The sequence below is a fragment of the Chinchilla lanigera genome, unplaced genomic scaffold (genome assembly GCF_000276665.1).
Source record: "Chinchilla lanigera isolate Chin_1 unplaced genomic scaffold, ChiLan1.0 scaffold00110, whole genome shotgun sequence".
Taxonomy (NCBI): domain Eukaryota; kingdom Metazoa; phylum Chordata; class Mammalia; order Rodentia; family Chinchillidae; genus Chinchilla; species Chinchilla lanigera.
Window position 1 is genome coordinate 5426829 of NW_004955511.1, and position 10724 is coordinate 5437552.

General features: G+C 44.6%; 1 protein-coding gene and 1 long non-coding RNA gene across 4 annotated transcripts in view; both read left to right on the plus strand.

The window, feature by feature from the left end:
- LOC102028218 overlaps positions 1 to 9091 on the plus strand; it is a 20127-nt gene extending 11036 nt beyond the window's left edge. For all 3 annotated transcript variants that reach the window (XR_001231711.1, XR_264431.2, XR_001231710.1), the window contains 3 exons: positions 615 to 734; positions 5644 to 5764; positions 8944 to 9091. This is a non-coding gene — a long non-coding RNA (uncharacterized LOC102028218). The remainder of the gene's footprint in view (positions 1 to 614; positions 735 to 5643; positions 5765 to 8943) is intronic.
- Positions 9092 to 10374: 1283 nt separating this feature from the next.
- On the plus strand, positions 10375 to 10724 carry LOC106146998 (proline-rich protein HaeIII subfamily 1-like; the record flags this gene model as incomplete). Its single annotated transcript, XM_013506416.1, is given in 2 exon segments — positions 10375 to 10394; positions 10552 to 10724. Coding segments are annotated over 2 exon segments (193 nt in total), but the record flags the coding sequence as incomplete, so codon positions are not given.

The window sequence follows — 10724 nt, forward strand, 5'->3', positions numbered from 1 at the left end:
AAAAACCAAAAAAAAAAAAAAAAACTTACAGCAAATGTCCCATCTAATAATGCAAACATGGAAATGCTCGTATTACAACTAGGCAATAAGACAGGGACAAACTTTCACTGCTACTACTCACAGAAATTTGACATCCTGGTTAATGAGATAGGGCAAGCAAATGTCAGAAATATGAATACTGGAAAGGAGGGACCAAAACTGTGTTTTAAAATGATATCCATGGTTTTTCTAGGGCTACAGAGTAATCTGCACCTGTCGACAGCCACAGGTTTACCCATGGTGTCATTATTATTATACTCTACTCATACTCATTGTCCCGATTTTCTTCTCCATTAAACTGTAGCACTTCTGTATTTGCCTCAACACAGGGCATTTAAGAATTTTGTGTTCAGTGAGTGGATGAACTGTGTACCTTCCAGAAAGCCAACGAGTCCTACTGGAATCCTGGCCAACGAACTTGAGGGTTGGGAACCCCGAAAGTAACATTTGTTTCAGAAAATAACCTGAAATTATAACAAATCATGGTTAGCACACTTGTAGCTAATGCAAACCAATAGCTCCACACAATTTGCTTGTTCTACAAATGACTCGTCGACATTTTGTTCCCATTCCAGCTCACCTGCGCCGCAACCATGAACGTCAGCAGCTTCACCATAGCAATGATTGGTCTATTTCTAGTTGTCCTGGAAGTCGCATTCTTTTTAGCTCACAATAAAAATATTCAATGGCCACATGTAAGTACAAAGTTTTTACTTTTTTCACAAACACTGATACTTAATAAGTGGAGATTGCTTTGCTGTTAGACAAATGTGGGCATTATCGATATTACTGACTCAAAATATAGTATGTGTTTAAATCTTTTAAAAGTGTATCACGGTAAAAGACATAGGGCCACGGATCTCCCTCAGAATAACCCTCCCACTTCAGACGCACTTATCCCATCGTTCTACCACTTTCTGAAGCAGTTCTGGAAGTGCTCTCTCTTGGATGTCTTCATGCAGTACTGTAAGATCACAAGTATGGTGAACCCTGCTGCCAGTGCCCTCCAACAGAAAGGCAGCCTGGCAGAAGCAGGACACTGTGCGCTCACCCACCGTATTCACCAGGCCTGGCCCTGTGTGACTTCTGACTCTTCCCTAAAGTCAAAATGACCATGGGAGCTCAATGTTTTGAATCCGATATTCAGGACAGTAAGGCACCCCAGCAGCTCAGGTAAAGACTCACAAAGCGGGCTTCCAGGGGGCAAGCGCGACGGGGTGAGCGTGGTGGAAGCAAGGGGGAGTATTTCGAGGGACCTTTGTGGCTACATCTTTTTCCGCGATGAATTTTTTTAATTTTAACCATTCGCTGTATTTCTCAGTCACATAGCGTATGTTGCGCAGCCCACACAGCAGCCTCTGAGGCCAGAAACAACCTCAACGCTGTCCTATGGTAGAGCACGGGACACAACCTCAACCCTGTCCTGTGGCGGAGCATTAGAAATTACAGGGTCTCAGACTGGGGATTTAGCTCAGCGGCACAGCGCCTGCCTGGCAAGCGCGAGGTCGTGAGTTCGATTCCTGGTACCAGAAAAAAAATAATAAATAAATAAATTACAGGGTCTTATTCCTTTTCCTCGCTGGAGGCTCACATCATCCCCAACAACCAAAAGCCAAGGGAGGAGCAGCCCTTCCTCAGGCCTCCACAGCCTGCGCGGCAAAGCTGCCCCGGTGTCCAGGGAAGAGTCAGGAAACCCCTGCACCAAGCAGCTTCCTGGATCTCTCCAGATAGAGAAATGGCCAGCATCTTGTGCAAAAAGCAATTTGTTTCTCTTCTTCCTCTATCTGCTCTCAGATAGAGAATAATAGGACTACTGTAATAATAAGTATTAAGCGAAGATAAATATGTACAGTAAAATATAGGTTAATAACTAAGCCAAAATTTTATAGTTCAACCAAATATACTGTTCTAACACATGAAATTTGGAGTATGTCCCTTGTGAAATCATGATGAAAAATAATAACATAAATATGTAAGGTGTTTTTTTTTTCAGGATACTATGAATCAGCAAAACTGAATCACAATGTTTGTGGTCTGATTGGCAAAGTGAAAATACAATACAAAGTGAAAGTACAATCCTTATAGACTCAGTTGTCTACTAGTATCTCAGTCCATCACGGACAGAGAAATTCCTATAATGGTACTTTGCATTAAAGTCAAGTGTTCCTGTAGAGTTCCACATCACAGACCTGGTGTTGTGAGTCAGACCGGAAGGTAAACTCCTCCAGGCTGTGACTTTATCTGCTTCAGATAGTCCTGCATCCCCAGCACCCAAGATAAGACCTGGTACAAAAGAGGTGTTCGTTTATATCTGCCCACTATTCTCTGATAGAATAGTAATGTTCCTACAGCAGAAGCTACACCAGCTTCCATAAACCTATCTCTTACTTTCTTTTTAATTTTACAAAGAAATACTGAGGAAACTCTGTAAAAATCATTTCTATCAAGGGCCAAGAAACTGTGGAGCAATACTGTGCTACCTGGGTGAGACAGGGGACTGATGATACCACACACTTTAAGCAGTATTTCATAAATAGACCACAATGCTCATAAGAATTGGTTATCAACTATTCTCACGTACATCTTATTCTAGACTGGAACATGACGATATCGGTAATGGCACAAAGATGTTACAATTAAACTAGCTGACAGTAAGTTTCAAGTTCTTTAATATATCCTGCCAAGCAAGGTTGTGGTGTAGATTTGCACACTTATTCACTCTCAAATAGTTACGATTATAGCTAGAACTTCTCTTGGGTCCATTTTGGCACAGACATCAGCTTCTTAATATTTTACACCATGAATCACACTTGAAAATATTTTTTTATTTTAAAGAGAATTTTAAGAAACAATAAAAATGATACAGAATTTCAAAACAAGATGATAGGAAATTAACAGTGGTTGTCATACTGCATATTATTACCTTCAAAGTAGTTGCTCAGATTACCAGATATAGACATGTAAGATTGATCAAATAATATAAGCACTAACTGTTCCTTTCAATAAACTAATAGAAATTAGTAGTATAATTATCTTAGCTATATTATGTGGTGTGTGTGTGTGTGTGTGTGTGTGTGTGTGTGTGTGTGTGTGTGTATATATTTTCCCCCTGCCTTCTTTTCTCCTTTCCCCCATCCCAGTTGTGCTTTCCTTTTGAGCAGTCTTTCCCTTTCACAATATCTATTGTACCTTTTGGTTCTTATTTATTCTTTAAGCTTCTCACAGTAGGGAGACAATATGTTGTTTACACATACAGGTCTGATTTATTTCACTTATGAGTATGGTCTCAAGTTACCCATTTACCTTTAAAAGAAAGCCTCAAGTTTATCTTCCTTTATAGCTGAATAACACTCTATTGTATAAAAATACCACATCTTTTTTATCCATTTCTTGGTTGATGGACATTTGGGTTGTTTCCAAAATTTAGCTATGATAAATTGCGCTGCTATAAACATGGGTGCACATATGTCGCTGTGTGTCTTGGTCACTTTTTTCTCGCTGCTGGGACAAAATACCTGATGCCCAAAATTAAGGAAGGAAAGGTTTATTTCACTTACAGTTCGTGGAAGTTTCAATCCGTACTTGGCAGATTATAAGGCAGCGTGGCACGTGGCAGAGGGCTGCATCTCAGGGCGGCAGAATACAGCTAAGCCGCAAGCACACACCAGGGCGGAATGGGGGAGGAATGTCCTCAAGCACTCTTTTCCTCTACCTTACATATGCAAACTATCCACCCCAGGGCGGGTGCAGCTCTCACACCCACAATCATTCAACTCTAATAGCCTGCCCCATGGTCGCATGAGGCTTTGGAGGGGACACACAGACATAAACCATAACACTGTGGTATGATGTTTTCCACTATTCTGGGAAAATACCCAGAAGGGGACTAGCTGGGTTGAATGGGACCTCTAATCCTAGTTTTTTGAGGAATCTCAATATCAAATATTCTTACTGGTAATTATAATTCAATTCAATATGAGCCTCCATCTGTGGTGGTCACTGCAAGGAATGTGTGCCTGGGCGTCTTCCAAAAGGTATTCCAATTACTGCCACTGAGGGACCAAGCAAGACAAAACACAGCCTTTTTTATGATTCCTGTCCCTCAGCTCTTTACTACCTACCTATCAAGTTAGTAATATCCCTCAGTTATTGTGGGCTGATTAGGTTCAGAATCTCCCGAATGAGCATACAGCAAAGGCTAAATAAAAAGAGGCAAATGGAATGAGTTCAGGGCCCCAGAAGGATCAAAGCTCTCTCACAGAACTTGAGATTCTTTCAGGGCTAAGACCAAGACCTTCTCTGGGTGACTCGTATTTATTTGGTTATCAGAAGAAGGGAGGGGACTACTCAAGAACGGTGGAATTATTCAAGGTCTTCTTCAAGTAAGGTATGAAATTAATCCTTAATAAGGATTAAATCAATCCAACCAGGAGTGAGATGCCTGAGGCTATAGTGTTTATCTAGTTGAGATCAGATCTTGGTGTCCTTGGCTGTGATCTTGTCTTATCCTTTGAGATTTTTCGGCATCATCCCCCATTACAGTTTTGGTAGGGATTAGTGACTCACAGAGGTTCGCTTACTATGAATCTGCCCATTTTTAGACAAGGAGCCTAGGCACTGGACAGATTCATGAGTAAACATGAAAAGCCAATTAATTAAGTCCTGCTCAGGGCTGCTTCATAGTGGTCTCCATCACCCACTGGTCAGAGTCAACTCCTGCTTGCCTGAACACTCCATTGTGTTCAAATGAAGGATTCTCAAAAGGACCACCATGATAATGAATTCATGTGGTACAGTTTGCCTGTAGTCTGTTCCAGCTTGTAGGGAAAGCAGACAGGTCATAAATAGTCACTGTGAATGCTGGCATTGTTATGTGCACGAAAACAGTTTGGCAGGAGCTACTTCAATCTGGGTTCCATGAGAACCTTTTTAATCATCCAAGAGATAAAGCGGCGTGAACAAAAAGGGAGCAAATTTAATAACAGTGTGTTTGCATTTTTAAAATATGTAGCTATTAGATACTACAATTAAAAGGTTCTACAATTAAAAGGTGCATACCATGCTGAGAGTATGCCTTTAAATGCAGATATACTATTTCTAACTCTCATAATATTATAAAAATACACATATAAGAAAACAGACATCGTGAACTTGAGAGTCGGTCAGAGCTAGGGTAGCAGACGGCTGAGAGAAAGTGGAAGAAGAGAAGAGAGGGATCTGGAATCAAGCTCTAAGCAACTCTGACATTCGATGGTACTACTTTTGTTATAGTAGCCTCTCCAGGCCTCATTTCTTCTGCTCAAGATGAGAATGATAATGCTGTTGCCACAAGGGCTTGTTGAGTGGATTCAGTGAAATAATACAAAGCATTCTGCTCACGAGCCTAGCCATCTAGTAGGTGCCTGTTAAGTGTGTGTGTTTCCATTTATGATTACAAAATGGACAAAATCGCCACAGTTTCATTGACGGTACGAGCTGGTGGTGCTAGCGTTACAGGGTGTTTTATTTTCTAAGTTTTCCACGATGTCCTATCACCTCTGTATTAATAAAAATTTTAAGAAGGTGAAGATCTCTGAGGAATATAGATTTTCTTCTTGTATTTAGCAAAGTGGAATGATACTCTCAGCCTATGTGTGGATATTCTCCATCATAGAGATGTTCCTGGCACAGAAAATAACGAGATGGGTGAAGCAAGCACTTCGCCAGGAAAGCCGTCACACGTAGGGTGAGTATTTCACTTTGGCTAATTCCAAAGTCCTGGCTTTTGTTATGAAGCCGGGCTAAGGATTCACGTCAGTAGGGATTTTTTGTACTTAGCATTGCCTCTAAATACTGAGTTTAAAAGGCCTGGACCAGAATTGTCGCTTCGCAAATGAAGAAAGTTATCCCTGGATAAGATTTAGGGGTTACAACTTTGAAGATATCAATATGTAATACAACAAGCATTGTTAATTTCCTACCACTCTGTTTGTAACTCTGTACTGTCTGTACTGATCCTTTGCTATTTTGTAAAATGTTGTCTGTTAGTATTTTTCACCTTTTATTTTTAAAATAATAAAAAAAAATAAATAAACTAAAAAAATGATTTAGGGGTTACAGAGGCCTGTACCCATGTCACTAGGAAGAGATACTGCGGTGCTGTATCATTTCCTGGCTCAGGTCTAGGGTACTTGCAGGACACTGCTATGGAGCTCAGTCCCCTGGGTCTGCAGCCTCTGATTATCAAGTACAGTTAAATCCCTGTCACCCAGAGCCCAGGGATTAAGGGCAGTGATGTGTTGGGATAGGAGAGGGAATACACCCTGTTTCCAGACTCTGCAGTTCTGGAGGGGACCAGGGATTCAGCAGTGATTTCTCTCTCCGCTCCGTCCATCTCTGATAGCAGCCTTGGAATTCAAACTCATCTGCAGCTGACTCTAAGCAGGTCAAACTTTGATCGGCTAGGAGTAAGGGAATTAAAATAAAGATTCCAATTTGTGTGAGGAAAATGTAAGAAAATACCAGGCCACATGTGGACATGAATAGAAGAGTGAACCCCAGTAATTCCACACTTACCAAACCCTACCCAGGACCTTTCAGATACAAGTGACAGGAGTATGGTTGTCTTGGTTACTTTTCTTGTTGCTGAGATGAAATACCCGACACCCAAAGTTAAAGGAAGAGAGGTTTCTTTCAGCTTGAAGTGTGTAGAGGTTTCAGTCCACAGCCTGCTGGCTCCAAGGCAGGGTGGCATGGGAGAAGGGCATTGACATCGCAGAGGAGAAAACAGTCCATGGCAGGCAGAAGGCAGCAAAGCAGCAGCCTGTCTCTTCCTTTTATCCCTTCAAGGCTACCTGCCTTTTGGGCAATGCCACCTGCACTCAGAGTGACCTTCCTATTATCCACACCCAGAACTATGCTAAACCAGCTAATGGACTAATTTAGTAATCATGCACCCTTAATCCCAGCACCACGCAGACTATTCCAGCACCTTTCAAACTCCCCACCCACGAGCGCACGCGGCTTTGGAGGGACATCTAGATACAAGCTATAACAGTGGTACTCTGAAATAAAGGACAGCTTCTCCAAGGGACATTTACCCTATAGTTGGAAAACCATCATCAGGGAAGACAAAAATTTAGGTAATTTAACTGAAAAGCCATCAGTGGCCAAGAGGTTGAGATCTCAAAGTCCCATATTGTCTGGACTGGCATTTAACCCATTACATATGCTGAGAAAAGAAGATTTGGGGGCTGTATAAATAAGACTGTAGCGTGAGAATGTCAAGGAAAAGAGAAAAATGACTGAGCCACAACCCAAGAGCAAGTGAACAGTTTAGAAGTCTTCATAAAGAGAGGAAAATCTAAACAAGGTAGGAGCTAGATAAGGCTGATAGAGCAGGTTCACAGAGAATGTGAAGGCAGCGTTGGTGCCAGGCTCCAGGCGCTCTAAGGGTGCCTCCCCGCTGAAGCCCCGGAGGTGGAGAAAGGGGGGCGGGTTAACACGCATCGGGAACACAGCAAAAGAACTCTCCCGTTGTTTGGGCTGGGGAGGCGCTCCACTCCCCGGCAAGGACAGGCAAGCGAGCAGTGGGGTTCATGACTAACATGGAAAAAGAACAGCTTTGGATCCGAATATACATCCAGCTTGCTCTCCTATTCATTTCCTCTCACTGAGAGGCTGGGAGCGTGCACCTAAAGTTCAGTAGAGAGCTTTAGAATTCAACTTTGGGAATTGTAAATTTTTGGGTGATGAACCAACCGCAGCCATGCAACGCGTTGCCCATGAAGGGACTAGGAAGCCACTGATGAAAACTGTAAGGGAGATAAACAGCAGAAGAAGTGAAATTGAGATGTGGGTGAAGGGCCGGGTTCCTGACACTAGAAAGTACTAGCTGAGTAATAAAGTGGCCCAAGTTTTAGGTCTGGGCCCTGAACAGAAGGAAAGAAAGCACAGTCCTAACCAAATGCAAAACAAACAACACACACACGACCAACTGCTAAAGTCCTCTGCAGAATGTCGGTCCCTGGGTTCTGAGCCCCTCGTGGGGTCTCTGTGGAGGGCTGGCCTGGTGCCCAGGAGAGGCCAGGGGAGAATGGAATGTGCAGAAACACCAAAGAGCATCATCAAGACGTTTCCGAATATTAAACTGTGTGTTGTGAATTGCCCACAGTTCCACCGTACACACGGCCCTGGATAAAATACAACCTTATTTAACCATAATGAGGTCCTGAACCACTTCCCAGTTATTCTAAATTCTTTCATCAGGTCAAAACAATCAAGCATAGCATTATATTCTTAACCGTTAAAAGTTGTGTGAGTTTGACTTGAAAACTAAACGTGCACATATATTCATGAGGTGGACTGCTGATAAAGTGCAGCTATTACGTTTCTAACCTGAAAAGAGAAAAGGGAGGGAGGAGAGGGGAAGGAGAGGAAAAGAAAGGAGGGAAGGGAAGGGAAAAGGCAAGGAAGAACAAGAAGGAGAACAGGGAGAGGGGAGGGAGGCAGAGGGAAAGGGGAAGGAAGGGAGGGAGGGAGAAGGAAGGAAGGGAGGGAGGGAGGGAGGAAAGGAGAAATGGAGGAAGGAAGGGAGAGAAGGAGGGAGAGAGTCCAAAGCAGATGTGTGTTTTTCCAGGGGTAAAAAAACTCAGTGGTGAGAATGTCCCCCCATCATCCCTTCTAAATGGCCGTTACAATATTGTTATTAAAGAATGAGCCAAGAAGGGATGTTGATAAGAGCCGCCTGCGTCTTACCAGGATTGTGTTCTTTCCCTGAGCGCCTGCATTCATTCCGCGACTGGGTCGCGGCCAGGTCAGAAGCAGCAGATAAGGGAAGAATTAGTGGAGTCGTTCAGTGACTTAGGACAAAGCACTTTTCAGAAGGTGTTAATGACCAATTTACTCATTATTCACTTCCCTTAGGTTCGTGGCACCAGGAGATCCTTCTTTTTCTACATGTTAAGGAGCGCAGCCATCCTGACCTCAGTCCAGGACGAGACAGTTTACAGATGAATGAAAAAGAGCTCATCACTTTGTTCAAGCTGTTTCCCAGAAAGTATACATTAGTGAAGTTTGTCCCGATGTTGCTTTTTTCTCTTTTGTAAATAGAAATTGGAATGAATGACTCTGGTTATGTGCCCATGTGGAGAGTGCTGAGTGCAGCCTTCCTGGTTTGGAGCCGGTTGTCTGAGCTGAGGAATTCTTTCATCCAGGAACGCTTCCTCCGCTGGGAAGCAGGTTTCCAGGGGAGCTGTAGTAATAAGCGAGGTGGAGGCAGAGAGGACGCATCACGTTGGTGGAGGAGACTTTCAACAACAGCTCAAGGAATCATTATTTCATTACTAATAGTGAAATTAGCACAGAGGGTGAGCACCCCTGCTTGGACTCCCGTCTGCACTGCCGATAGCCCTGAGTACACTGTACCCTAAACACATCTGTAAGTTATCCTCCATGGCTGCCTGGACTTCGCATCCCTTGTCCGTTGAGGAGAAGGCCCGTTTCCATCGTCCACGCTCTCATGAATGAATGCCCACTAGATTCCTCCACTCATCGGACCTTCTCTCAACAACAGTGTAGGTTGTAGGTCCAATTCACAAAGAGGTTCGGCACCCTTATGCCTAGCTACAAACCGTGGTGCACGTAGTTTCATCACGTGAATTTTATGAAACATTTTATGATGGTGTTAGGTATATTGAATCCTTACACTGCTGCAGGAAATGTTTGCTTTTTTCTCCAAGCCACTCCCTCTGTTCAGTGTACGTGTCTTTTAAACCGCTTCCTGTTACTAACACATAAAAAGCTGTGCACATTTAATGCACACACAAGCACTGGTGTGCGGGTGAGCGCACATCCGTGGGGCTAACGCCACCACCCTCGCTGCCACGGGCACTCCCACGGCTCCCACGCCCCCGCCTGCTCCCCTGCTGCTGCCTGTCTGCCCTCTCCGCAGCAGTAACCGAAGGCCTGATGCTCTACAGTGGATCTCCTGGACTTATTTTGCACGACTGGAACTTTGTACCCTGTACCCCTTACTAATCCGATCCTCCCCTCCTGCCAGGCCCCGACAACCGTCTCCCTGCTCTCCTATTTTAAATGCTATTTCTACTATTTTAAATTCCACAGGATGAAATCAGACACTACTTGTCTCCCCGTGCCGGCCTTCTTTCACCTGCTCTTCACAATACCCCGCTTTGTTGTCACACAGGGAAAGATTCCTTTACTACGCGGCCTTGGCATCTGCAGGTTTCACCCCGTGGTGAGCTGTGAGAGACGAACACTTGGCCGATTCTGGGTTCAGAGGGGCTGTGGGAAGTGGCCACGTTTGGACAAGGTGATCGCCGGGGACCCCGCCCCATGATGGAGACCCGCTGGCTGTATAAGCAGAGGGAGGGAGAACGGAAACACACAGGGGCGCACAGAGACACACCCGCCCCCTGCCCCTTTCAGCACCCTCTCAGGACGCTGCCCCCGGTCCTGGGACCTCCAGAACCCTGTGGCGAAACGAGCCTCTTTTCCTTAAAACTCTGCCAGCCCGCGGTGTGGCCACGCGGGCGAAAGCAAACAGGTGAACGCCCGCGGCGTCGGGAGGCAGGGCCGCGGTGCGCTCGGCCGGGGGCCCGAGGCCCGAGTCTTTTCCGGAGGGCGAAGGCTCCGCGGTCCTCTCCGAGGCCGGGGCAGGCTGCAGCCGCAGGAGGCGGCGGGGG